Source organism: Sinocyclocheilus rhinocerous, unplaced genomic scaffold (genome assembly GCF_001515625.1).
Source record: "Sinocyclocheilus rhinocerous isolate Xijiao unplaced genomic scaffold, SAMN03320098_v1.1 scaffold166, whole genome shotgun sequence".
Lineage (NCBI taxonomy): Eukaryota > Metazoa > Chordata > Actinopteri > Cypriniformes > Cyprinidae > Sinocyclocheilus > Sinocyclocheilus rhinocerous.
In genome coordinates, this window is record NW_015633186.1 from 2,514,594 (window position 1) to 2,542,071 (window position 27,478).

The 27,478-nt window shown below is 39.0% G+C and overlaps 4 protein-coding genes across 4 annotated transcripts; 1 reads left to right on the forward strand and 3 right to left on the reverse strand.

Moving 5' to 3' along the window:
- Positions 1-597: 597 nt before the first annotated feature.
- On the reverse strand, positions 598-5,323 carry LOC107743750 (tapasin-related protein-like). The gene is made up of 8 exons (XM_016557144.1): positions 5,198-5,323; positions 4,678-4,860; positions 4,315-4,587; positions 3,832-4,161; positions 3,224-3,553; positions 2,969-3,061; positions 1,251-1,270; positions 598-992 (listed from the first exon to the last, which is right to left on the reverse strand). The coding sequence occupies exons 1-8, from the start codon at positions 5,271-5,273 to the stop codon at positions 984-986; spliced, it is 1,314 nt and encodes a 437-aa protein (XP_016412630.1). The 5' UTR covers positions 5,274-5,323; the 3' UTR covers positions 598-983.
- Positions 5,324-5,705: 382 nt separating this feature from the next.
- Positions 5,706-9,737, forward strand: LOC107743681 (gem-associated protein 4-like). The gene is made up of 2 exons (XM_016557051.1): positions 5,706-6,010; positions 6,466-9,737. The coding sequence occupies exons 1-2, from the start codon at positions 6,001-6,003 to the stop codon at positions 9,612-9,614; spliced, it is 3,159 nt and encodes a 1,052-aa protein (XP_016412537.1). The 5' UTR covers positions 5,706-6,000; the 3' UTR covers positions 9,615-9,737.
- A 2,260-nt stretch (positions 9,738-11,997) lies between these two features.
- Positions 11,998-14,800, reverse strand: dhrs13b.1 (dehydrogenase/reductase (SDR family) member 13b.1). The gene is made up of 5 exons (XM_016557053.1): positions 14,584-14,800; positions 14,363-14,481; positions 14,141-14,264; positions 12,512-12,838; positions 11,998-12,405 (listed from the first exon to the last, which is right to left on the reverse strand). The coding sequence occupies exons 1-5, from the start codon at positions 14,729-14,731 to the stop codon at positions 12,146-12,148; spliced, it is 978 nt and encodes a 325-aa protein (XP_016412539.1). The 5' UTR covers positions 14,732-14,800; the 3' UTR covers positions 11,998-12,145.
- A 2,041-nt stretch (positions 14,801-16,841) lies between these two features.
- On the reverse strand, positions 16,842-25,699 carry LOC107743683 (PHD finger protein 12-like). Its single transcript, XM_016557052.1, has 15 exons — positions 24,943-25,699; positions 24,262-24,440; positions 22,627-22,699; positions 21,737-22,154; positions 21,533-21,653; positions 21,096-21,228; positions 20,696-20,860; positions 20,343-20,489; positions 19,685-20,234; positions 18,745-18,852; positions 18,475-18,633; positions 18,292-18,390; positions 18,138-18,220; positions 17,877-18,015; positions 16,842-17,794 (listed from the first exon to the last, which is right to left on the reverse strand). Exons 1-15 carry the CDS (start codon positions 25,006-25,008, stop codon positions 17,430-17,432), a joined length of 2,805 nt encoding a protein of 934 aa, XP_016412538.1. The 5' UTR covers positions 25,009-25,699; the 3' UTR covers positions 16,842-17,429.
- Between the last annotated feature and the right edge of the window lie 1,779 nt (positions 25,700-27,478).

Genomic DNA, 27,478 nt, shown 5'->3' on the forward strand with positions numbered 1-27,478 from the left:
GAGCATCACCACAGAATAAACCTTGATATAAAACCAAACCTAGTTTTTTTCGGTCAACGCAAGCACAATGATGAAACCAGGGATTCTGAATTCACATACAAAGTTCCTTATAATGGCTCCATTGTGCATTTGAAGACATTGTAGCTGGGATGATAGTGAGAGAGAGAGAGAGAGAGAAATGAGGAGGGTACTGTGGGAGAAGGGGAATGTACCAAGTGCCATTTGGGAACAGCTGCCATTCCTGAGTGAAATGTTTATAGTGTAGCTAACTGGGAGTCAGGGAGATGCCTCACAGGGGGCTCAGTGTGGTCCAGAGATGAGTATTTAGCCAAGAATACTTCAAAACCCCACAGGCCTCAGAGCGCCATTGGAGTTGACTTTCACTACGAGCGGAAAACAGCGTTGCAAACATCACACAAAGTTGTCTGAAGATGGATAAATTTCAATTTGACGCAATCAGAACATAAAACTCACAATGATTGTATTTGAAATCCTACAAATTTTTACAAATATTGAAATTCAAGTTCATATACATTGTTCCAAGCATTATTTTATTTTTATTATTTTTTTGCAAAAACACTTTTTTTTATACCTTTCCCCACGTATTTTATAATATTTGATTATTTCATAATTTAAAACTCAAAATGATCAACATCAGTAGTGCACTTTGCATTCATGAAATCATGCCAAATTGACATTAATATTTATAGATGCCAAAAACAACCCAGAAAGCTGCAAACACATTTTTCTTCAGTTCATAAAGAGCCACAGTGCCTTATCAGCCATATTAAACAAGGGCATAAACCATGAGATCTGGAATTACACCTCACAACGCACTCCCCATTTTCTCATGAAGAGCACCTGATATTTGCGAACGCAGCAGCAGGGGGAAACGGCAGGGATGAGGGGAGAAAGAGACACGAAGGGAGGGAAGTGTTGTCGGTTTCCATCACGCTGTACTTCAAATCCTCAGGCATGAGCTCTCAAAACCTCTGCACATAAGATAAACATACAGCGTGAGACTGGACATATGGCAAATAGACGCACACACTTACGTCACACTTCCACATATGTCAGTAATTACAAATACATGTACACACAGATGTGTAAAACACACAGCACATATACATACACAAACATAAATAGTACAGGGAGCCTATTCATCTCACAGCTGGGGTTCATGTAAATTTGCACAAAGGATGTTGGTAGAAATGTAATTGTTACTCTTCTATTCCCACCTTCATACTCACCTTTTTTGCTGCTTTTCTACCTAGAAAAGAGAAAATATTATGAACATTAGACTTGCACAGGTAAATAGAATAACTGAAAGGTGAAACAATGTTTTTATTCAAGTAAACATTTAGCCTTTGACAGACTGCCTTAATTAATTCCTTACTTATCAGCCACACTATCACTGTCTACTGATGACAAATAATCGTGACCAGGAGTTGGGATGCAGGATTCTGTGATACTACTATCAAAAATGTGTATATTACTTCGTTTTACTCTAAGAAAACCTTGTGTACATCAAAGAAAGTAGGTAAATATAAAAAAACTAATTAAATATATGAATAATATGAAAGTAAATTGACCCAACAACAAGATACTTTTGCCTTTTTTGCTAAATATTTATTTACAATAAAAACAAATTTATAATTTATTTAACAATTGATTTACAATTTATAAATGTGTCAATATTTTGCAAAAATATATTGTTCGTAGGGGTGTGCCATATCATACCATCCACGATAATACCGGTATAAATTTTTACATGATAAAAAAAGTGTAATTTCGCGATATCAATGATATAGCGACGCGATGACGTATGGCGGATATACGTTCCCTAGCGCGCACAACAACAACACCACAAACCCAATAGGTGTGTTCGACTTGAAGCAGCGCTGCGCAGAATGATCGGTGTATGACATCAAAGTATCGCGAGAGCCGTTCTAGAGCATATTCGAGCGCACACTGTTACCTTCAAATATAGGCGAGGCGCATATCTTTAGCGAAGCAGCGTGGAGAGGCGCTTCTGGGACGCTTCTAAAAGGTGCCTCGGCTCCGCTGGTGTTAACACAAGCATTGACTAGAGTGGCCGTGTTGGAGCCATAACGGGCCGCAGATGCGTGCAGTGTAAATAATGCCGAGTTCACACTGCACGATTTTCAAAGACGTCGCATCACTGTTGGTTTCACACTGAACGACTATCTGGGGTAGCATTCAGTTGTTGCTGTGTTCACACTGCACGATGGAACGACGACAGGAGGTTACACACTGCATGACTTTACAATAGGAAGCATAAGGAGTAAGTCATTCTCGTGATATTTTGATGTCATACACCGATTGGTCTGCTTCAAGTCAAACACACAGCTGCTGCAGCCACCTTATGACAATAGATTTACACTTCAAATTAGGTAGTCTGTCATCGATGACAGTAGCTCATTGGAAAAGGATGGAAAATGCCCTTCATTTTGTTTGCACTAATAAATGCTGCTGCCTGCCAGCTGCAATCACCAATAAAACATTGTTCCATGTTTTTTTTTCGTCATAAATATCGTTATCGCAAATATTCTTGAAATATCGTGATATAATTTTGAGGCTATATCGCCCACCCCTAGTTCATGGTTTAATTTATTTTCATGTTATTAATAATGTATGTATGTATTCATTTATTTTACATGGTAAAAGATGCCATGGTATTCCACAATGTGCAAAGAGGTGCCTCAACAAACTATTTTCAAATGTATTTTTCTTCATTTTAAATAAAACACATTGGAAATTTAATATGCGTCTGAATGGAAAACCACGATTTTTTAAGTTACATGCTAATGTGACCATATTGATAAAATAGAAATATAAGATGCATAGTGTTTTCAGGATGTAACCCCCCCCCCCAAGCAAATAATAACAATTAAAATGAGGGATGCATAATAAGTTCAAAGTGGTTTATAAACAACAAATGACTTACCTGCAAGATACTGAGGCAGCAAATAACAAAGAATTACTAGCATGGCAATTATGAATCCAATGACTGTGATATACCACATGGTAGAATCAGGTTCTGTGATCAACAAACAAAGCAGAAAAAGTATATTGAAGAGTATTGTCATAATGGAACATCATGCCTGCCACCTAGTGGTTATTTGTAATATCTAATTCAAAGGATATTTAGGGACTTTCCATTTGTGCAAATAATTTTGTGTTTGAGTTGCATCTGATTCACCTGTAACTATGAGATAAAAGCTCTTGCGGATGGGAATGAGCAAGGACTTATGGGATACTCTGCAGGTGTACTTATATCCAGAGTCCTCCAGGCTAGGCTGCAGATAGAAGAAGGCTGAGAGCGAGTATGTGCCATCTTGATGAAGTCGATGACTGGAGTACAGAACATTCTTCAGGAAGGAAGGCGTAGGGCTGCCCCCAGACACTTCACGGTACCATTCAATGTTTACGTCCAGTGGATAGTACTCCTCTGCATCACATATCAGTTTCTGGTCCTTACCAAGTGTCATAGACAAGGTGGAGCCCACGTTTATAGACACGCGGGGTTGTTCTGTGGAGTTTGAAAGAGAAAAAAAGAAACATTCAAGTGAGCGTTCCATCATTTTTCACCCTCATGTTGTTCCAAACCTGTATGACTTTCTTTCTTCAGTAGAATGCAAACGAAGATATTTTGAAAAAATATATTAGCTGTTTTTATCCGTGCAAAGAAAGTAAATGGGGTCCAAAACAACATTTGAGCCCACTTATCTCTGAAGCTGCTTTAAAACGATAAAAAAAACACTATACGAACATAAATGTGAACTAAATTAAAGAAATGTGTCATCTTACCACTTAGGGTAAGGGGAATATCATGGCTGCCATAGAGAGGAGGAACCATCACAGAGCAGATATATGTGCCCTCGCTGTGTTTTTTGGTGTGTGGAAGCTTATAGGAGACGTTTCCAGCAGCGATGGCCTTGACAGCCACTCCGCTGCCTTCACTCTTCCCTGTGCGGCTGGAGTAGCTGAAGAGCTTGCTGCGCTCCCCGTGCTTCTGCAGTCTCCACTCCACCGTTGCATTAGGCAGTTTATGATCCACAGCAAACTGACAGTGCAGGTTTGGCTCCTTCAAGAATCCCACCTCCACGGAGGGAGTCCGGGTCAAAACAACCATCGCAGCTGGAAAACACATATGTAATAAAGGATGAAAAAAAACTAATTGAATATTTGCATTGTTTCATTTTTGTACTCTGGATTATATTCTCATCCAGTGGAGGAGGCACTGTCTTTCTCCCTTGCCTCCTAGGAGGAAACACCTTGCTTGATGGTTACCTGATGTTGTCAGGAGATCCCTATCATTGACTGTTTTCCACTGTAGAAAGTCAACCTCTCCTTGGGCAGGAGCCGCAGTTGTGTGTCTGAGGAAGGTGGTGATGACAAACAAGTCTTGTGTATGGCGTATTGTACAGGTGAACCAGGCGTCATGATCTTGTGCTCCTGCAGTAGGCCAGCGCATTACAATCCCTCCAGTGCTGTATCTTCGGATCTCACAGTTTAGTGTATCCTCACTTCCCTCCAAATAACGCCTCATATCCACTTTAGATGCTGCATTATTGTAAACAAATGAACAAACAGCAGATTAATTAAAGAGTGAAGGATATATTAAGGTTATAACTTCAAATCACTTTCACTTACCTGTGACAAGAAAGGTAATGGTAGGGTGTAAAGACTTGTCGCCGACATTACCAAATTGAAGCACAGCCTCTCTGTTGATATACTTGGTTTCTGTGTGGCCTTCTTCATTTATATTAACTTTCTCATCCACAAACGGACAAGGAAGCCAATGAACATCATAAAGAGTCTGTGCGCCATTTACACCTGTTCAAAACAAACAAATCAGTAAATAAAAGGAATAATAATAACAGGATAAACCCAATTCTCAATTAACTGTAAATGAAATGTGGAGCCAAACCAAACTAAAAATAGAAGTACTGGTATACACAGTCCCCATTATAAACAACCTTTCTAAACAAAAGTGCCTTTAAACTCCTCTGATAGTTATTTCCTTCAACATATTATGCATTAATTTACCTAAAAGTTCCGATTCATATATAAAATACACATTTTGCATAAAATTACATTATACGAGCAGAGGAAGGAAAAATAAGTTGGTGATTCTACATCAAAAATCTTTACAAATCACATTTAAAAATACCTAAGCGTAAAAGTGCTAGGATAAGACCGCCAAAAAGCCAAAACATGATGTATTTTCTCGTCCTCAGGAAAATCATCCCAGTTTCCTAAAACCGCCATGCAAGCATTTACTTTCTCTTTCATTTCGTCAGACTGGTTATGTTTCAGTTGTGCATGAATCTGTGTTTTGAACAAATCTTTCAACTGAATGAATCTCTCGCGTTCACTCACATGCACAGAATCGTATTTTAACTGAATGTTTATAGCGAACTGAATGAACTTTGACAAATGAAAGTGCAAGAATGACAGTAAAGCGTAACAACAATCTGTGTAGGTCGTGAAGGACTAGGTGTTTTTAATGAATCTTTTGAGTTAATCACATCACAACCTGCAAATAGGTCACTGGACGACTCGCTGAACGAATATGAATGAATCTTTTTTGTGAAGGGATTCAAAAGATTCGAGTCACTGAGGTCCCATCCACGTGATGGCGCTACAAAAAACACAGCAAGGGGAACATCTCCCGCCGTTCTTGACACGGAAGCACAAACAGTATATGCTCTACTACATTTGAAAACCCAAAAGGCAAACGTGTTAAGCGTGGCGGTATGCACCTGAACAAGTTGGTTGCGACCCGCCAATAAAACCAGAGAGAGAGAAACGTGTTAAGCTTTACCATTCAAAACGAGCATTTCTCTCAGATTTCCATAAACAAACGTCTGAAAACTGCATGCATCGTCACAGCTGTGATCATTTTCTCAGCGTGGGGATTCAGTGGACATTAATTACTTCAGTTGGTGACTTTTCTTTGCAAGCACAGCAATTATGGATCAAGGTAATAATCTATTATTGTTTTAATGTGAAATAATAACGTTATCTGTATGTAACATTCTGTCATGAAGGTTATATTTAGCCATTAACCACCATCAAAACACCAAGTAATCACAAATTGTCCCATTTTATAAATATTAATATATAATCAAAATGACAGAAGGATTCTGAAAGCATCTTACACTGTCTTGAGTAGATCCCACATTAATTAATGAAACATAAAAAAATGTATTCTCAAGTTAAAAACATTTTAGCTAACTTAGTTAAATATAACCTAACACAAACATGAAAATGTTTTCAAATATGCACATTAGTTATTGGACAATAACTATATCATTATTTGCATTATTAAAAAAGTATCACACAATATCTAATAACTGGTATTTTGGTGGAAACTATGCAATACAACGTGAAGATATTTATCATGCAATTCCTGTCCTGATTTAACTCCTGTTTCAGAGTCATGGCTGAGCTGTGAGAAGACTGCTGTGCTTCAGGGAGGATTCTTACTGGCAAATCAGATATGCCAACCTGAGCCACTACTGTCTCTGAAAAAAGAGGACTGGGATCGGATTGGATGTCCGATTGTCAACGCAATCAAAGAGATATGCGAACATTCACTCAAAGACACCAAAGACAGAGTCCACTGGAGAAAGAGGATTCTCTGTATTGTGTGGAGCAAAATCTTAGAAGTGAGGAACAAAGAGGACATTAATATCAGATGGAAGGAATACCCATTGTTTGCTGTACAGAACAGCCTTCCTGATATTAACCATACTGTGCTGTTTGAGCTGGTGAAGTCAATGAGCTTTTCTACTATCTATGTGGAGCTGCTGTTGTGCTTTCAACCAGCTGAACGGTGTGAAGAGCTCAAGCTGCTGGTTGAACATGTGACAAGCAGCAGTACAGAAGCAGATGTGAAGCTGCTGTTGGAGGTGTGGTGGGAAATACTGAAGGGCAAGAGAGGATGCCTTGATGCCTTAGACCAGCTCTTTACAACTCAGTGTTCACGCTTCATGATGTCCACGACTGAGCCATCACCCCTGGCATCAAAAAGATTCAAACCTGACCCAGAATCTACATGTGTGGTGCATTTACTGTTTGAGGGGCTGAGGAAAATAAAAGAGCATTTGACGTCCTCCGAGTTGTGTTATTTTGCCCTCTCTAATTGCCTGGACACATTGTATACCAACTACCTTTTAGGTAATGCTACTGATCTGTCCATAGAAATTAAACTCCAAAACATCTCTCGCACAGTGAGCCTTAAAAAGAGAAATGAAGTGCTGGATGGTTTTGACCTGATTGAGATCTTACGTGAGGCTCAGCGAGACCTTGCTGCCACTCTCACTCCTGCTGAGACCAAGCCATGTGGAATGACATTCATCCAGGCCATGCAGGTCACACTTGAGATTATATGCTCCTGGGAGGTTATGGGGCTTCTGAAGATGCCCAGCAATGACCCAAGTGTCTTGGCGATCCGTCTGAAAGATAGCCTGGATAGAGTTCTGACTTCTTTGGAGCAACCATCACATGCAAAAGACCTGGTTGGAAATGGACAGACTTTGAATAATTTGAGAGTAACTCTGAAAGGCTTAACGGCATCTTTATCATTCACTGTTCCTGAAAGTTCTGCAGCAGAAGTAGCAGATATGTCCATCACCATCTTAGACCATCATCTTGAGGGGTTTGAAGGTCTTCCTGGACTCTTTGCATCCAAACTTAGTCAGAATTTCAGTAAGACAGAGTGGATTCAGTGTCTGGAGAGAAATGGGAGTTTGTTTCAAACCAAAGAGCTTTTGATGACATTGATCTCCACACTTACAGCTAAATGTCAAAGTGACGCTGATGTTCAGCACTGCATAAAGCTCAAGAATATTATTGTAAACCTATTTTCCCACTTGTCGTTACCTGACAAAAATGCTACACTTTCAGAAATGCTCTCCATCTCCAGAAAAGGTCTAAACGGATTTCTTCCCAGTTCTGTAACTATAGGTTTCTCAGAGGAGCTCAATCTGGCCTTCAACAGCATCATTCAAAGTGGTGCGAACAGCAGCCTTGATGCAGCAGTCTCTGCTGTGGCCCGAGTGGCTTTCCAGAATCCTGAAGCCACTTTGCGGCGATGCTGCCACATGGCTGTTGTCAACATTGGAGCTCACACTCTGATAGCCGAGATTCTCCAGCAGCTCTCAGGTCTCATGTCTTCACCGGGAGTTCAGAAAGACAATCTGCTGTGTAGTTGCCTGCAGGACACGGTGTGGAGCAAGCTATCCTCACTTCAAGAGGAGAACCAGTTTCTGCAATTCTTGGCTGAGATGATGAAGTGCAACATAACTGGAAGCACAGGAGAAAAGCTGAGTTTCCTTCCTCCAGAAGAAGTCTTGCATGTGTTTGTCCAGCCATACCTTCTCCCAGTATCTTCCAGCTCAAGCAACTTAGAGTTTTGTCTCCGACTTCTTCAGTGCACCCTGAGCCAGGAGACCAGGAGTGACTCAGTGCATTGGATCATAAGCTGCTCTCCATTCCCGCTTTTATATTGTCTGGCTCAGCTCTTGAATGAGTGCAGTAGGTGCTGGGACCAGCCGGTAGAGAGCGAGACGCGCATCTCCATGGAGTCCAAAGAGCTGCTGTTGTCTGTACTGCACACACTGGGGATAATTGTTGGCAAGGAAGTGACCCGTGCACCTGATGCTTGGTCCAGAGCTCTCTTTTGGCTCTACAGCAAAGTGGAGGAACTTGATTGGACTGTGCGTTTTTACCTGAAGGATGTGTGGGGAAACCATTTCAAGTATGAAGTTCCAAACTCTCTGTTGTCAGTTTGTGATCTTCCTGAGCAGGAGTGGTCCGGACTGGACTTGCCTCAGTATGGACAAGGTACTGGACTTGTAGCATGGTTGGAATGCTGTGCTCTGTCAGACCGTGTTCATGAGGCAATGCTGGAAACTCTCTCCCTGAACTTGCTGAGACCAGATGAAGTCAACATGTTCGGCAAGGGCCTGTTAGTTGCAGCATGCCAGATTCTCCCGTGGTGCACATCTGGGGAATGGGAAAGAGTTTTGAAAGTGTTACGAGAACTTTTACAGTCAGACAAGCTCTATGTGCCATACTCTTTAGAATACGTTGATTTCCTTCCGTTACTCGATCTACGTTCGTTTGCTGGCGAGTTGCGCCTATCAGTGTTTCTTCTGCGAATCTTCCAGCTGATTTGCAGTTCGAGCTGTTCTGATTGGCTTCCACCTCAAGGCTGGGCGCATACAGGACGGCTTTATGCCAACACGATGAGGGGCACTATCAGCTCAGTCACTGAGAAGATTCCCACTCTGCCATCCCACAAAACCTCTGGAGCTTGCAGTCAGGAAGTTCTGTTTGTGTTGACTCAGCTCTTCTGCCATGTGCTCCATGTGCAGGTGATGATACCTGGCCAGCCAGAGGCACTGTTCCTGTGTGCCCTGGAGATTTTGACCAACTATGAGGCCGTGCTCTCAGCATATCCCGACAGCTGCACTGCCCTGCAGGGACTCGACACACGTCACTTCTTCACTACAATCACAGACAATTTGAATTGTGCAGACATGAAAGCTGCTCTACACCAGAAGATAGCTCAGTTATGAGATTACACCATGAACCCAACACAATTAATGATGACTGCTACATCCTGAGTTTGAATTTGTTTATTTGGTTTGTCACAGAAGAAAGTTAAATAAATAATTGTGCATAGTAGTTGTGTTTTACACTTCTTTAGATTTATATATTTGCTAACACTTTTTTTTATAACACTTTTCACAATACATTTAGTTTTAAAGCAGCTTTACAGAAAATGCTTGTTTTGATACAATTGGGAAGTATCATCATCCAGAGCTATTTATCAAAGCAATGTCCAGATGGCAGTAATATACAGCTATAATGATTCATGTTAAGTGGTTTCTTAACAGGCACAACAAACATGCTGCAATTACAACTTAAGCTTGTAATGATTACAATATAAGGCTAGTATTACAATATAAGGACAATATTTGACAGTTTTGCATGCCAAAACTTAAAAATAAGGTTCAGTTTGTTAATAGGCCTATCACTTGGACCTAATAATGAGCAATTTTTACAGCATTTATTAATCTAGGTTCATTTTAATTTTTAACTACTGTTAATTCATGTTTGTTTATAATACATTAATAATTTATACAATTGGCACAACAACAAAAAATTGTATGTAGAGATTAACAGTAATCTGGATTAATAAATGCTCAAAGTATTGCTTTTTGTTAGTTCATGATACCTAGTGTTAACATATTGAACATTATTGTAAACCATATATTATTTTACCTTTTTTTTTTATATATTTGTCTAAAAAAAAGCAACAATTTTTATATTTGTCTAAAAAAAAAAGCAACAACAACAATATAGTGAAGAGAAGCTCATACATCAAACAGTGACAATTGACAAATGTTTATAACAACAACAACAACTAAAAAAAAGTGTATATAATTTGAATGGTATGGTCACATCTTTAGGACTGATCCATCCCTATGAACAGCTCATGCAACCCTTTAAAGATCACAAAAAGATACATTTTCAGGCATGTAAGTGTTTTATCTTCTCTTTATTCTGAATCAAACAGGTTACTTGATTTTATAAGAAAAACGACTTTCATCACATCACTCTAAAAGTTGCAGTAAAATCTTAAAATTGCCATATGCCACATACCCGAAACCCTGCCCTACAAAGACATATCAGCAAACCCAAACAAGCAAAATGATTAATAGGCAGGGAGTTTTGATTTTTATTTGTTTTTATTTTGGCTGCTTACAATGCCTACAACTTTCAAAAAGACAGGCTTGGTTTCTCAAGACATATTTCTATTATTGCTAATACATATTATTGTTGACATTTCATATTACTATCCGTCAGGTAGTGGGGCAAGTTTTTCACAAAACTTTAGGGTTATCTGGGGTAAAGGTTCTCTGAAGGTAATAAGCATTACTTCTACTTTCCTCATCACCAAATGCAAAGACTACTGTGAAGACAAAATGTGTGTGTGGGTTTTTCTAACAATTACATAATATTTAAAAAATCTGTGCAGCTTAATTCAGTCCAAATAAAAAGTTATTATTTCAAGTGAATAAAATAAACAATTAATTGGGTTGTACTACAACACAAGCTAAGCCAAATTTACCATTTGATGTCGTTTTCATAAATCAGTAAAACACATGATTATAATAAAAAATATAATTAACGTTATTCAGTGGTGCCTCGTCGGGGGAGGCAGGGGAGGCACAGCTTCCCCAAAATTTTGAGGTGAAAATGGGAGGACAATGGTTTAATGTTAATAAAATTCACAATTAATTTCAGTTCATATCTCAGAATGTGTATTTTTTGTTTGTAATTTCACAGGTGTAATACCATAACATGTTACTGACGTTGGAAAGCTCCGCTTTTCTATCGCGAATGTGCCGAATCTGCTGATGTAATTACAACCACTAAATGATAGAGAAGGGGAGGGGGAGGCCGGGGGAGAGCTGACCTATCGTGCCTCCGTTGGTAAAAAAATTAGCCAATCAGCATCGAATGTTCACTTTCAGCGCTGAGGAGTGTTGAGAAAAGAAACCTCGCATGGGAGGCTAGCCTCCCTTCTGGTATCAACCAATCATCATAGAGACGTAAATTACATGATATTAGTTTGAACGTCTCCCGCTGCGCTGATAATGTACCAAGTACTTATGAGTAGCGATATTGAATATTTGATCGCCAACAGATTTACCAAACTGTCATTCAAACAGTATATATACAAATTAAAAATAAAGGGAGAACACGCCTAAGCTGGATATAGGCTAACGTTACAGCAGTTGGCTCTTTTAACACAGACTTTTAAGAAGGAATGGATGTTTGCTTCAAGTGATAGGCCAGGTAAGTGAAATTATATTATCTTGCTGTATGTGTGTCGTTTTCTTTACGTTTTCTGACTAAAAGCAACCAAAAAGTCATTTTAAAGTGGTTAAGCAAATAATGATAATAATGAGCAGGGATCCCCAAACCAGTACAATTAGTGTGCCTCTATTTTAAAACCCACGAGCCGCCACTGACGTTATTACACCTGCAATGTATGCAGTGAGTGCAACATATACTGTGTGCAAGTATCTGAGGGGATTCAGGACAGACCGCATAATGTCTCACTCACTTCCCACAGTTTTTTGGCCACAGCATCATCTTTAGCCTTGGCCTTCACTTTCTGCACAGCACAGTCTGAGAAATACCTGCCACTCAGGGATTCGATGCCCTCCTGCACAGCACAGTGTAGAGTCGTCTGGGCACCGGCCTCTACATCCTTAAAGAACAGAGCTGCGATGGGTTTCAACAACCTCCTGGACATTTTATTCATATTACGGGTGAGATCAGAGTTTATAGCACCTGTTGAAACAAATATATGGATGGTCAGCCATTGCAGAAAATACACACTGTAAGTGTGCCTACATATGAAACTCAAACACCAGTATGATGTTAAAGGGACACAGACCTGGGTGGAGGCTGTAACAGTTCACGCTGGTTCCTTGTAGCCTCTTTGCGAGCTCATGTGTGAAGAGCACATTACACAGTTTGCTGTGTGAATATATCCGGAAGACACTCACAACAGACTCACCTACTCCAAACTCCTTGTGAGTGCGAAGCCTGTCAAAGTCAAGGTTACCATAATCATGTAAATATGAAGATAGGGTGACGATGCGGCTTGGTGCACACTCTTTCAATCGGTCCAATAACAGGTTAGTCAGAAGGAAGTGACCAAGGTGATTAACACCAAACATAAGACCAAGACCATCTTCAGTAGTGCCCTGCATATAAACTCCTGAAATACAGATGATATGCATTATAGATGGACGTGATATAGATTTCTGTCTGAAATATTGACTTGGCATACATTTTGATTTAAAGGGGTCATATGATGCTATTTTAAAGATCATTATTTTGTGTATTTGGTGTAACAGAATATGTTGACATGCTTTAATGTTCAAAAAACACATTATTTTTCAAATACTGTACATTATTGTAGGTCCTCTATGCCCCGCCTCTCTCAAACACGTCGTTTTCAACAAAGCCCCCTCCTTTGACAAGCACAGTCTGCACTACAAAAAGGAGACAACAACGGAACAGGAGATGACGGCATTCTTTCATGCACAAGGACTTGTACCACGGCAGATCAACATTGTCTGTTGCGGACAACTACAGATGTATAATGCTATGTAGTATAATAAATGATAAGACACTTGTTCTTTGCTTTGTTTTATTTTATATAAGAAGGTGTAACATTAAAATATATTAAAGTGCACATAAACACACACAAAACTCAAGTACATATGGAGGGAGGGGTTCTTGCAGACCAATCACAGCGCTTGCAGTCTGCGTAGAATTGACGCGCTGTTAGATTTTTGGAGAGGTGCACGTCAGGCTACGGCGTATGGGTGTGCGTCTATGCGTAAGCTACGGCGTAGGTCCGACGCAGAAGTATAAATCAGCCTTAACACTCCAAAGAGAAAGGAAAACTTGAAATCGCATCATATGACCCCTTTAATATTCCTCACAAAACCAGCACCAGGATGGTTATAGATCCACACTAAATATTGAGGGTTTTTTATTTATATATATTAATATACACTAACTTTCAAAAGTTTTGGGTTAGTAAGATTAAGGAAGAAAATTATTACTTTTATTCAGCAAGGATACATTAAATTGAGCAAAAGTGACAGTAAAGACAAAATGTTACAAGATTTCGGTTTCAAATGTTTCTAAAAATTTATTTGGTTTCCACAAAAATATTAAGTAGCACAGCTGTTTTCAACATTGCTAATAAATGTTTCTTAAGCAACGAATCAACCTACTAGAATGATTTCTGGATCATTTGACACTGAAGACTGGGTTACATTACAAATATATTCAAGTAGAAAACAGATATTTTAAACTGCAATATTATTTCACAGTTATACTGTTTTATGGTATTTTGATTAATGCATAATTGTTTAGAAGAGACGTCTTTCAAAAACAAACTAAAATATTTTAAACCCCAAACTTTTGAATGCTAGAGTATACAATGATTAAAATATAGAATTACCTAGGCCTATATTATAATTTATGATTTAAACAAAAACTCAACCTGCATTGTTGATGAGAATATCCAGTCTTCTCTCGGTCTTGAGAAAAGTTTCTGCAAAGGAGCGCACTGATTTCAAACTGGCCAAATCCAGCTGCATGAACACCACATTTTTACTCCCACTTTCCTAAGTGAAACCAAAACAGATGATATACAATTATATAAAAAAGATTTATTTAGTAACTGAGACTCACGGGTAAATAGATTTTAAGGCATTGTTCTCACTCTTTGCACAATAGCGACAGCAGCCCCTCCGCGTATTTGGTTACGGCAGGCCAGAATGACTCGCGCCCCTCTTCGCGCTAAATCCACTGCTGTGGCTCTACCGATGCCCGTGTTACTACCTGCACACCGCCACAAAGTTTAGATGACGTCCTTTAAACGACTGAAAAACGTATTGACTTAAAACGCATTCTTAAAAAAGAAATAAAAAGTGGCACGCTTACCTGTAACGATGACCGTCTTGCCATGCAGTTTTGCCTTACTTTTGCATCGCGCTCCGCGTACATACATACGAAATAACATCAGCACCGCAATCACAACACCCGCGATCAGCAATATCTCTTCTGCCATTTCGAATGTGAAATACAACATAAAGCGCACGAAACCAACAATCCACAATATCCCAGTGTCTATTCTGGGGTTGTTAGGCTACTTGCCAAACCCAACCTCCTGCACTAACCAGATCAACAGGATGATTTGCTTTTGTAATGACATTTGAAATCAGTCATTTAAGGTTGTTGATTGAGGAAATGACGTAGAATTAACGCGATTAGACAGATGTTTAACATATTTCTGTAATACCGTGGGTTAAGGACAGGACCCCCAAAATACATTTGATTAATGATTGTAAAGCGTCGTTGAGTTTGCAGAAAGGCGCAATATAAAATAAACGTATTATTAATGATTTTATTATTTAGTGTTTACATGGCACCTAGCCTACATTTTTAAAACCATGCAAAATGCTGTATTTGTTATAGCTATTTGCACTTATGATAACATTTTGTAACAAAAATGTCTAATGGAAATTACTTATTCTTCCACAAAAAACGTAAAATAAACATGTTTACATTACGCAAAAGTCTATACTGGAAATGTCAACTTTAAAATAACGTGAAAATAAAGTTCGAACTTGAATAGAACTTAAAGCAACACATTTTCGTAACCCTGATAATTAGGTTCATTGGTCACAGTAGTTAAAGATTAACATACCTCTATAAAACCACATAAAAGATTCAGTATGGTGGTACCACAATCCAGTGTCTTAACAATTGCAGTGACTAGTATTTTAGCAGAAGCCATGGTTAAAATAGAGGTGTCTGGAAAAGCACCTGACTGAATAGTCCCAATACATAGGAGCCTAGGCTGTCAATAATAGCTGCAACATGACTGAACTTTTGAGGGGGAAAAATGCGCCACACATACCAGTACAGTGATTGTTCAAAGCTCACTTACCTGTCAACCATCAACCCTCACCACCTGATAGACAAAATACACTTGTTCACTTGGTTATCTCTTCACTTTTACCTGCATTCTTAAAGGTATAGTACACCGCAAAATGAAAATTCCTACATTAAAATGTACTCACCCTCAAGTTGTTCCAAACATGTATGAGTTTGTTTCTTCTGCTGAACACAAAAGAAGATATTTTGAGGAATGTTGTTACCTAAACAGTGGAAGGTAGCCATTGATTTCCATAGTATTATTTTTTCAATACTATGGAAATCAATGGCTACTGTTAAAGGCACAACATGTAAGATTTTTTTTATTAAAATATCCAAAAACCACTAAAACAGTGTTATATATATTGCTGACTTGTGTACTTACATTATCCCAAATGTTTCGAAGAATGTTTAAATCCAGAGAAATAAGCAATTTTAACTGGTGACAAGGAGCGTGTCTATAGTGTCATTGCGTTGCCTGCCAATGACGTCATAACCCCTCGATTTCCGGTTTTGTTTTGTAGAAAACATGGAAACACCAAAGACGCTTTAATATGTTGATTTCTGCCAGAGTCCTGTGGATTGCATCGGCTGTGGGGATGAAGACCACAACTCCCATGATTCCACACTCAGCCACAGCGTCATCAAACTATGCCTTTGTCTATTTATTTATTTTGAATACGCTCCCTCCAGCGGCGAAAATCACATATTGTGCCTTTAACTATTTGGTTATCAACATTCTTCAAAATCTTATTCTGTGTTCACCAGCTGAAAGAAATTCATAAATTTTCGGAACAAGTCGGAAGACGCAGCGTGTTTGTGTTCTGTTACCTCGTAATTACAAGATAGCCTGAACACAGCAAAATGCTATAGTCATAAGAATACAGCCTCCACTCCCTTAATTCAGTCATGGTTCCACAAACAGTACAAGAGTTAAGTAAACCCGTGCCTTTGCTCTCAGCAATTTCATATAAAAAATACTATTTTTTATTACATAAACAACAAGCGTTGATCCATGTTAATTTATGTAATAATCACACATCAAAGGGATTAAAGCTACCACAAAGAATGGAAATCTGTCAATTTTTTTCACTCTCATTTCATTCCGTAATGGCTTACTTTCTAGTGTGAAACTAAATATATTTTAAAAAAAAGGCTCAGTTTTGGCAAAAGTCACAGATTTGAAACCGCATGAGGATGAATAAAGTCATCATTTTCTTTTCTAGTTGAATTATAAACAAAAACCATGAAATGGTCTGTTATTTAAAAATCTTTATATATTTACTTACAGGTCAGACATTTTCTTGCTGACAAAATGACACTTCAGTCACATGTACATGACCAAAAGGGACAATTTTAGTTGAACAACTAGCTTTATACACAAATGAACTTCACAACTAAGGCTGTAGAGGCTCTAACACTACAGAGAAATGGACAGTTCCAGAAGAAACCAGAACACTCAATGATTCTGCTAATAAATCCTACGTAGGTATTTGCACATGTATGCATTTCTGCATATAGTTACCTAGTGTGCAAAAACAGCAGAAAAAGAACAATGCATTTTTATAACAAAATAAAATATTTTGGAGTAAATATATTGTTCAAAAGAGTACATAAAAACCCCTTGTACTAACACAAAGTATACAGGATGTGGTGTCGACAAGTGAGGTGCTTCTCAGTCAAAAGGTTTTGCATAAAAAAATGATAGAAATGTAATGTGCAAACACTTTGTCCGTAAAACCCAGCCCCCAAAATACCTTCATACAAATAAATGAATTAATCGCTTTATCAAAGTTCCTAAATTCCAAACTGCATTTACAGTCCATTGTAATTTCAAAGGAGAGGAGGGGTTATGATACAGACTTGGACTGTACCACTGGCATTTGGTGGCGTTTGGGAGTCAGTGGGTCAACCGCTTCAGTCTCTTCTTGGCTAACGCTGGTGGACGTCTGCTCTTTTTTGGGTTGGTTGCTAGCAAACTCCGTGATGCTGAACAGGAACTGCATGCAGCCCACTTTAATGCAGCTGCTGTGGTGGAGCAATGCAGTGCCCTCCCAGCCGGCTCCGCTGCCCCCTATCAGGCTGGAGCTGCTGGCTTTACAGTTGCAGGGCGATTTGGGTCCTCCTTGAGCCTGGCTGCTCATCACACCACCTGCGGGCATCAGCACCGCTTCCGCACACATCTCACCAAGCGGCTTCCTTGATCTGTTACCTCCTGTGGATTTACCAAACCAGATACAACGCATTACTACAATTCGTGTCACGCATTACATAAACAAGATATGGGCGGTACTCACTGATGCTGTTTTGTACTTTGGACGCGAGTCCACAGGGTGAAGTGATGTTTGGTTTGTCGGAGAAGTCACATGAGTAAAGCACGTTATCTACAGTCGTCCCATGCTCACTGTAGTTCAGAAGCTCATAATGCTTCGTGTTCTAAGAGAGATTAAATTACATTTAGAAGCATTCATCTCCCTTGATATGTTAAATCTGGACAATGAAATTAAAATGAGCTTCCCAAGAGCCTTTAATGAGGCATAATTATGGATAACACTCACTTCATCGTAAAAGATGCAGGCATGTTTCCCAGAAACATAATTGCAATGACCGTAGTTTGTAAGGCACACATCCATTTCAGCACCTGAAACAAAGCAAAAATCTCTATAAATCTTATTCAAAACAATGCAAACGCAATGTTGTAGCAAACCGTACCTGTTCCTATGTACAGAGTCCTATAGCACATGTTGATAGCTGCCCCTTTTCCTGTTAAAGGACACAGTACTGCTCGACCTTTTACGTCCCTTTTTTGTGCTGCAAAAAGCAAAGACTTGCTATATTATGACTGGAGGGGCAACAGCACAGCCTCAATGTGATGTGATGGGTGAGTTTTGTTACCGTCTGCGAGAGGGGAAGGTTTTGGGAGAGAGGCAGTGACGGCTGGAGGAATCCCACATTTGTTTGAGGGTTGAAGTGCTTTGGGAGACAACAGTTGTTGGATCCTCTGCCAAGCCAGGAGTCTGATAAACTCCTCATCCAGCTCATTCATGTCCACTTCTATAACACAGAAAGAATTCCATTCCTCAGAACCAATGCAAGATTATCATTTCTACTGGAAAATGAATGGTTTCATTTAAAAATCATGTCTGGCTGAAGTGGATCTCTTACCTGCATCGCCTTGAACCACATTCTTGATGTAGCTGTATAAGCTGCCTATAGAAGATGGGAGCACCGAGCCTTTCCCAGCAGGCATTACATCTGTGCTTACTTTGTTCTCTGGAAAAACAAGACATAAATATTCTATTTTGTGGACTGAAAAACCAACTGAAACTCAAATTTAGTTTCAGTTTGGACAACATATATTAGTGGTTGGATTTGCAACATTTTGCACATTTTCCACTAAATGATTCAGTTTAACAATTCTTTTAGTAATTTTGAGGGGAAAAAAGACTATTTGGAAAAATTTCTTTTGTATTTCTATTGTTCTTTCTTTTCTATCGTATTTACCCAGAAGCCTTGTCAAATGCTAATGAAATTTTAGACAACAGTACAGCAAAAAAATAAAAATAAAATAATAATTTAAAGATTTATGGTCAGTAAGATTTTAATAAATTAATACAATTATTCAGTAAGGATGCATTAATTAAACAAGATTGATGGTAAAGACATTTATAATGTTTATTTGAACTTTCTAGTAAAATAATCCTGAAAAAGCAACACTGATAAGAAATGTTTCTTGAGTACCAAATCAGCATATTAAAATGATTTCTGAAGGATCATGTGACACTGAAGAATGGAGTAATGGATGTTGAAAATTTAGCTTTGCCATCACAGAAATCATATTTTAAAATATTATAGAATCGAAAAGATTTTTTTTATCATTTTAAACATTTTACTTTTTTTTGAATTTTTTATAAATTACAAATTTTGGATCAAATATGCACAGCATCGGTGAGCATAAGAGACTTGTCAATTTCTGTGCAATATATATTAAAAGAGTTATTACCCATTTGTCTGTGGGGAAACAAGGATGATGGTGATTCTTAATCTTAGAGCACAGCTGAAGGAAAATGAGGTATGATGTATAGAGTGATGTAGGTTCAAATACCTTTAGTTTGAGATGACAAGCTGCTGTTCAGAACTGAAGAGGAGTTCCCTACAGCTGAGCTGTGATGATGGGCAGGCGAGTCTGAAGCAAGGCTGGTAGATGAAGGAGTACCTCTCTGCATACGGGAGCTGAGGGGACTGCTGCTCTCAGTCTTTACGTCTACTACATGGTTAAGCAGGGCTGGTTCTGAGAGTGCTGGAGTTTGTAGTCTAGAGGGGCTGCTGGGCCTGCCACATACCACTGGCCCATTCACTCCCGTGCCCTTCTCCGCTGGACTGTCAGCGCCACCCTGACAAGACCTTTCTCTGCAGCTTTCAGAATGTTCGGGTGCAGCACAGGGCAGCACAGGGGCCCCCTGGGGGCCAACTTGTGTACCTCTAGGCTGGAGGCAGTCAGAATTCTGAGAGCTGAGGTCCTGCATCTCTGTAGACTCCTGAGTCTTCACGTCTGACATATCAGTCTGCTCCGAGTCCCGGAGGGAGGATGACATCTGCTTAGCAGATAAATGTTTCATAATACTGCACTGAAGTGCAATGACATGACGAAGCCACTGAGGAAAGGAAAAAAAAAAAGCTTAATGATACGAAATACTTTTGCACTCATATTTATATTACAGCAGTTTAGTTTGTTATACAATCACTTTCTACAGTGCATTTACCTCGTCTTGCTCCCCTTCGCTGGTTAAATGTTGAGAAGAACATTCTTGTTTCATGAAACCGTTCGTGACCAGCTGTCCATTGCGAAGACCCACTTGATCCACCAGCAAAGGGGGATTTTGGTAGTGACTTTTAATGGCATTGGGGACCTACAAACATATCAAAGTAACAAAAACTCAAAGCTGCTGTGTTTGCAAAGTGATTTTCTCCAATAATCTGAAGACTGGATAAGGATTTTTTAAAAATAATTTTATAGAAAATTCACAGAGTAATCTTTAGCCAAAGAAATGTTGAACTGAGCAGAAATAAAACAAATTAGAAATAAAAATAATAATGTTGCTCATTGAGTCTCCACCTTCAATGTCTTTTTCTTGATGTGGCGAACACCTCTGCGGTTGGGATGGTGTTGGCGGTGAACCCAGCGCAGGAAGTTCACTTTGACTGCATGTTGGGACAATCGGTCCTGGAACTGATCGAAGAGCTGGCAACGTGTGCTGAGGGTCACGTTATTTTGGTTTAGCTAGAATGGAAATAAGCAACTTTTTTATTTTACAGTCCACAATATCATGAGTGTAACAAAAGCACAATAAATCAGAAGACAAAATGAGCTTGTTGAAATATTACTACTTAAGTGACAAATATTACACAAACTCAACAGAGAAAGAAAACTCTTATTACTAGTGCCACAATAATAACATGTTTGGTGTTAAACATCCCTAACATGAACAACAAGTGATCAGAGACAAGTCACTAACCACCATGTGCTCTGCGTGGTTGGGACACATCCATCTCCCAGTGGGCATGGCAGTGAGAGGGGGGTCCAGGCAGTCCATGTGGAATAGGAGCGCACAGTAATCACACTGGATCAGAGGAGCCACCCTGCAGCTCCTATGGAGCAAGAAGAGAGAGGAACCTCATGCACAGTGCAACAATAATGATGACAATCAATATGTGACTCCATTAGGGATGCAATGACATAAAAATTCTGGCACAGTGTTATTTTAATATTATTTATATACTATTATAGACAGTATATGCAAATAAAATTATATTTACCACAGACCTTGTTTTACTTACAAATTGAAAAACCCTATTATAAAAATCACATAGGAAAATCTCTCTATATATAATTTATATCAGCCAATAATTTACATGATGCTGTCAGTGGTCTGTAATGTTTCTGGACTCTTACTTGCCACAGGTAAAGCACACTTTCACTGGCAGAGGGACCAGCCCACTGGGATCCAGCTCATGTTGTGGCCTCTTTACATTCTTGCCTATTGCCTCCTCTTTCCTTCTGCGCTTACTGCTGCCTGTAGATACACACATAGTTTAACTATAACAACACACAAAGCACACTTGAACCACTTAGCACAATAGTGTGGGCGAGCCTCACCTGGCAGTGAAGTGGTGCACGCAAGCTCACTGGGCAGCTGAAACTGCGTGGGGTTTCTCTCCATGGCCGCAGCGATCAGCAGCTGAAAAGGTTTCTTCAGGCGAGGAGTGGCGCTCTCGGACTCAGAGCCCTGCACTTCCTCTTCGACGTCCATCAGGTCCTCATCCACGTCATTATGTTCTGACGGCGTAGGCGTGTCGGTGGATGCGTTTGAAGTGGGCGTACCGGGACGGCTGCTCGTGCGTCGCTCAAGAAGACGGACCTGCGCGACGGCGAGTCTCAGGCCTCCTGATGCGGCAGAGGGCAGCCCGTCCAGACGCAGTGTTCCCAGCTCCAGCTCTGCTGCAGGGGAGGAGGACCGCTTGGACAGCTGCCGCTCCAATGCCCCGTTCACCTGCTCTGCCTTCTGCTCACACTTCTAAAAAAACAGAAAATTACACACTACAGCTCTGTTCCCAAAACGAACCGTTAACATGCTGATAAGATACTTCAATGCGCATTATTAAAGTATCTCTTACTCTAATAACTACAAAATAATAGCACACACATGTTGAGTAAATAAATTATTTGACTAGTTTTATTGATCTTTTAGACACTGAATGAAAAGCAAGTTTGTTTAATCAACATTTCTTTCTTTTTTAAATTTTTATTGTGCTTAAAGCAATGCATTTTGGGGTTGTATCCTTTGTGGAATAGGCATGCATCTTATGTTTTTTCAGGAAATTAAAGGAATAGTTCACCCAAAATTAAGCATTTATTTATTTATTTCATTATTTAAGCTGACAATTGTCATTTTTGGGTGTACTATCCGTTTAAATGTGAATAGATAACCATTAGACAGCTTAAGTTTCCAAATACAAGACAGCAATGGCAAATATGACTTCACCAACCTTTTTGCGCACACTGCAGCGATGACACATCCAGTCACCAGGGGGCAGCATCTCTCTGCTCAAAGGTGGATTACTGTGAAGAATCAAATGTTTATTACTTTTACAAATCCTGATGTGTTTAAAAGCACAACAATGCTTTTTACACATTTTAAATGTAAATTCTCCGTAGAAATAAAGATTTTTACATACAGTTAAAGCTTACAGGTTTTATTCAAGTGCTAGATGCAAAGAAAATCACAACGCAGCAATCACACTGAAACCGTCTAGGTCTCACCAAATCTACAAGTTAAAACAGGCTGAACCACAAGGATGCTTTGCAGTCTTTAGGTTGCATGTTGCAAATGATGCAACGTTACTGATATTCTACAAAAATGTAAATAAATTTTTTTTTTTCATCTTTGCCAAGCAGGCATTATAGACCAGCTTTATATTACATTAGCCAAGAGAAAGGCTGGATCGATTTTATGTGAAGCACATCCGAACAAATCTCCCCTCAGGATAGGAGAGTTGTTGAATAACAATACATTTACTTCCCTTTAGTGATAAGCATAGGACTATAGCAGTAAAAACTAGGAGTTTGCATTAAACAGCCATCAAATTAGGCAGGAGTGATTCCATCCAAACAAAGCCTCTATGATAAATTATAAGACACTGCTGTGGCTTCAGAATGAGAGAAGTAATGAGTGTAACTATACAGAAAACAACCTGTAGGTTTTTTTTTTGTTCTTAGGGGCATTAATATTTTACTTCAAGCACAGGCTGTCAGTGTTAAGCAGTAAAGTGAACAAAAAACTTTTTAAATGCCCATTTCTAGGCATTTTTGGTTGTTGTTGGATGAGGAAGTGGTGATGTGCACAAAAACAATATGCACTGTAAGCAATCATAAAATCTACATTGATTATGTGTGATAAGTTTTCAGCGTTAAAGGGATAGTTCACCCAAAAATGAAAATTCTGTCATCATTTACTCACCCAATTTTTGGGTGAACTATCCCTTTAAGTTTCTACATGGGACAACTGTCAAACTGACTGTAGTTTTTGTGACAGTAATATTAAGCAGCGAAAATGTTTTAAACACTGATAAGAAGAAGAAATGCTTCTTGAGCACCAAATCAGCATATTAGAGTGATTTCTGAAGAATCATGTGACTGTGAAGACTGGAGTAATTGCTGATGAAATTTCAGCTTTGCCAAAGTAATAAATTGCATTTTAAAATATATTACAATACGTTATTTTAAATTATAATACTATGTCACAATTTTACTGATTTTACCATATTTCTGACCAAATAAGTGCAGTCTTTGTGAGCATTAGAAACATTTCAAAAACATTTTTCCTAAAACTTTTTGTTCCTAAAACAACAAATCCTAAAACTTTTGAACGATAATGCATGTCATTTAATGTTTTGTTACAATTTGCTGTAAGTTGCTGCAATTTACTGTAAGTTCATAAATACATTTGCTATAAAATAACTGCATATGGTACTAACCACAACAACTAACTTAATGCTTCCATGACCTCCACCTCACACTCTTAATCCTCATCAGCCAAGAAGATAACAATCTCTGTGACCTTTAAAAATCAGCAGCATAAGCAGACTTGTACACCCACACATGGAAACGCATTGCAAACATACCAGCACTGCAGGTGAAAAGCAGCGGGACAGTGATCGCAGCAGAGCAGATCTCCTCCCTCACGGCAGCTATCGCAGGTGTCATGGTTCGTGGCTCGGCCTCCTCTTCTGGTCTCCCTCTCTGGTTTGCGTCTCTTCTCTCCATCCTCAGAGCGTGGAGGTGCGAGCAGCTGTTGAATTTGCTGGAACAGATTGGCAAATATATTTTAAGCATGCATGTAGTCACACAAAAGATCTCCTGACAGGCGTCAATGGAGAGCTGCTTCACACATTAAACTGGTGTTTCCAACCCTACCATTGCACATTTTGGATATTATACTAATCTGAGAGACACACACACAATGCAAAGGGTGACATTAGAGAGACCCCCAAATCATGCAGTCCAGGGGGGCCTTAAGGACCACTGCATTCAACTATAAGGTCATTAAACTTTTTTCCCATGTCAAATCAGATCTATCTGAATATATATATACAGTTTTGTCTTCGTTTCTACTTTCCAGACAGGCAATGTCTGCACCAGGCCCTGGCCAGCTCTGCATAAACTCACCAAAGCAAATGTCCACAAACGACTGATTTCCATTCTGCAATTTGTTATTATTATGACTCATTTAATCCTTAATACAGGCATATTTAACTCACACAAGACAGTGATTCGAGGCACAGCTGAAGGGCAGACAGGCTTACCTCCATTAGGCCCCCAGACGTGTCCAAATCGTACAGAATCTTCGGGGTCTCCATTTTGTCCCACATTCACACTGCTAAAATATAGCATGAACACACAATCCGACAGCAGTTCTCGCGTTCTCCAAACCCAGTCGGGTTAACTTGCTGTCTTTAAGCCGTTCTGGAAATATTAAACGGGTCGATAATCTAACAAGATAGCGGATTGGCTGCTCGATGTTCGGCTAGCTAGCAGCTATCAACAAACAAAAGCACAGAGCTCGCCAGATGTCTAGTGCTAAACGAGAGCTGACGAATCGCTCAAACTCTCGTTTAAGTGCAAATATCGTTCCTATTTTGAATGCGAGCTGCTGTCTGGTGCAGTATTGAAGGGTTCCTGTGGGATGTAAAGGCCTAGCTCGCTAGCCTAGCAGCATCCTCTGCTTCAGCAGCAGCCGCCTGCAAATATGCTTGTAGAAATCCACAGCTGTCTGTCCCCATCGCATACTGACTAAAAAAGCGCTCGCTGTCGCAAAGTAAGTCTGCTGGATTGATTGTCGGCGGTTGGGTCCTCATGTGCAGAAACACTCGTGGATGGCGCTCAGATGACAGCAGTGAAGACCAAAGGTGTTGTTATGAAAAGCCATTGCTAATAGCTATGCTAACTGGCTGGCGTTGCCCTCCTCTGACTCGACTCTAGCGGGGTTGGAATGAAGTCTGCGCATGCGTACTGAGACGCAAAGGGGAACGGCTCCCCCTAGCGTTAGTCTGACAGAACAACACAAACTCTCCAAGCCTGCAGGCCATGTTTTCTCTAAAGCACAGCGAAAGGTATTAGCCTACAAAAAGGAAAAAGTTTATGAAGAACAAATAAAAACAGCACAATCTGATGGAATATCCTTTTTAATTGAAGATATGCTATGACAATGTTGTGGTAAATAATTACAGTACAGTGCAACCAAGTAAAAATATATCATTTTGGACCATGATAATCCTAAACAGCCAAGTCCCTTGCAACTTTTAAGACAGATTCCTTCTGTGAGCGCTTTACTGAATCCCTCAAAAATAAATACATAATAAATAAAAATAAAATAAAATAAACTCAAACTACACTGTTTTTTTTCTTCAATTTAATATGAATGTAACGCCTGTAACTATATCAGAGTTATTGATGTTGCTCTGACTTCCAATAAATGTTGTTTCTTAGGTTCCCAAACTCTGTTGTTTAGTTGGAGACAGTGAAACACTGAAACATACACTCACGATGCAAGTCTGTCATGTGACCAATTGTGATGTTTTTGGCAGCTTTTGCTAGTTACATTGAAATGACAATTTTTCAATCAATACAGACAACATTCATATGGGGACCAAGTACATAACTGTTTTAGATGATCCATTTAATTGACATTAACAGTGTGAAATGATGAACAAAGATCTATTCTATAATAGATAAACCTCATATATACATACATGTAAGCCATATCTAATACAAATTGTATGTACATTCTTAGATATTTATATATTAAGAGTGCCTGCTGAAAGAGTACAGTCAGTTGTTATTTTATTTCATAATATGTATAAAAACATACAAAAATAAACGGAAACCAAAAAATAGAGCCAATTGATCAGTGAAGGAGGGATGATTTACAAGAACTTTATGTACAAAGATTTTTACTTTTGGCCAACTCAACCAAAGCTGAATTTAACACAAATAGAGACTACTTCCCCAGCAGTCTTTTGTTTGACTGTACACACAGGCAAGTCATAAATAAGGTTAACATAAAGGCTTGAGTCCACCCCAATGAAACAGGGACCCACTTCACATTACTGGATACAATATGTACCAGTTTTCATGCAAAATACTACACTTCATGAAACTGGTAGATGTTATTTGAAGGTTTATAATCACAGCTTTTGTAAGTAACGCATTTCATTTTCATGGTGTGGAAAAAACAAAAACAAAACAAAACTGTAAACCATGCATAGGTTTAATTGATCAATAGTTGCTGAGTTTTACATAATTGTTTTAAAGAACGTTTATTTTTTCCTGCATGGAGGTGTTCAGGTGGGAAATGTTATGATTATATTTGTGACTAGTTCATTTGGATAAGAACTCCAGATACAATAACAGTTTGGAGTCAGTCAGATTTAAAAAAATAAATAAATTAATATATTTATTCAGAAAGGATGCATTGAACAGCTCAAAAGTAAAAGTAACAATACTTTTACATTGTGGGAAAATTCTATTGCAAATAAAAGCTGTTCTTTTCAACATTCTATTCTTCAAATAATCCTGAAAAACAATTATCAAGCTTTCCACAATATATGAGCAGCACAACTGTTTTTAGCATTGATAATAATAAGAAAGAAAGTTTCTGAAGGATCATGTGACACTGAAGACTGGAGTAATGGATGCTGAAAATTGAGCTTTGCCATCATAGAAATAAATTTAATGTTAAAATCTATTCAAATAGAAAACACAATAATACTTTACAATAGTACTGTTTTTAATGTATTTTTCAAAAAAATAAATGCAGTCTTGGTAAGCATTAAAAGTCTT

What these genes read in the sequence shown, in the direction of transcription:
- LOC107743750 (XM_016557144.1), bottom strand. Translation starts at nt 5,273, where the DNA reads ATGATTTTCCTGAGGACGAGAAAATACATCATGTTTTGGCTTTTTGGC. An exon ending in CCTAGCACTTTTACGCTTAG is followed by an intron (nt 4,861 to 5,197) that starts GTATTTTTAAAT and finishes TGTTTTGAACAG; the next exon opens with GTGTAAATGGCGCACAGACT. An exon ending in GGATCTCCTGACAACATCAG is followed by an intron (nt 4,162 to 4,314) that starts GTAACCATCAAG and finishes TGTGTTTTCCAG; the next exon opens with CTGCGATGGTTGTTTTGACC.
- dhrs13b.1 (XM_016557053.1), bottom strand. Translation starts at nt 14,731, where the DNA reads ATGTTGTATTTCACATTCGAAATGGCAGAAGAGATATTGCTGATCGCG. An exon ending in CAAGACGGTCATCGTTACAG is followed by an intron (nt 14,482 to 14,583) that starts GTAAGCGTGCCA and finishes GGCGGTGTGCAG; the next exon opens with GTAGTAACACGGGCATCGGT. An exon ending in CTGTTACAGCCTCCACCCAG is followed by an intron (nt 12,406 to 12,511) that starts GTCTGTGTCCCT and finishes TTGTTTCAACAG; the next exon opens with GTGCTATAAACTCTGATCTC.
- LOC107743683 (XM_016557052.1), bottom strand. Translation starts at nt 25,008, where the DNA reads ATGTGGGACAAAATGGAGACCCCGAAGATTCTGTACGATTTGGACACG. An exon ending in GCGAAGGGGAGCAAGACGAG is followed by an intron (nt 20,235 to 20,342) that starts GTAAATGCACTG and finishes TCCTTTCCTCAG; the next exon opens with TGGCTTCGTCATGTCATTGC. An exon ending in GACTCTGTACATAGGAACAG is followed by an intron (nt 18,221 to 18,291) that starts GTACGGTTTGCT and finishes GCTTTGTTTCAG; the next exon opens with GTGCTGAAATGGATGTGTGC.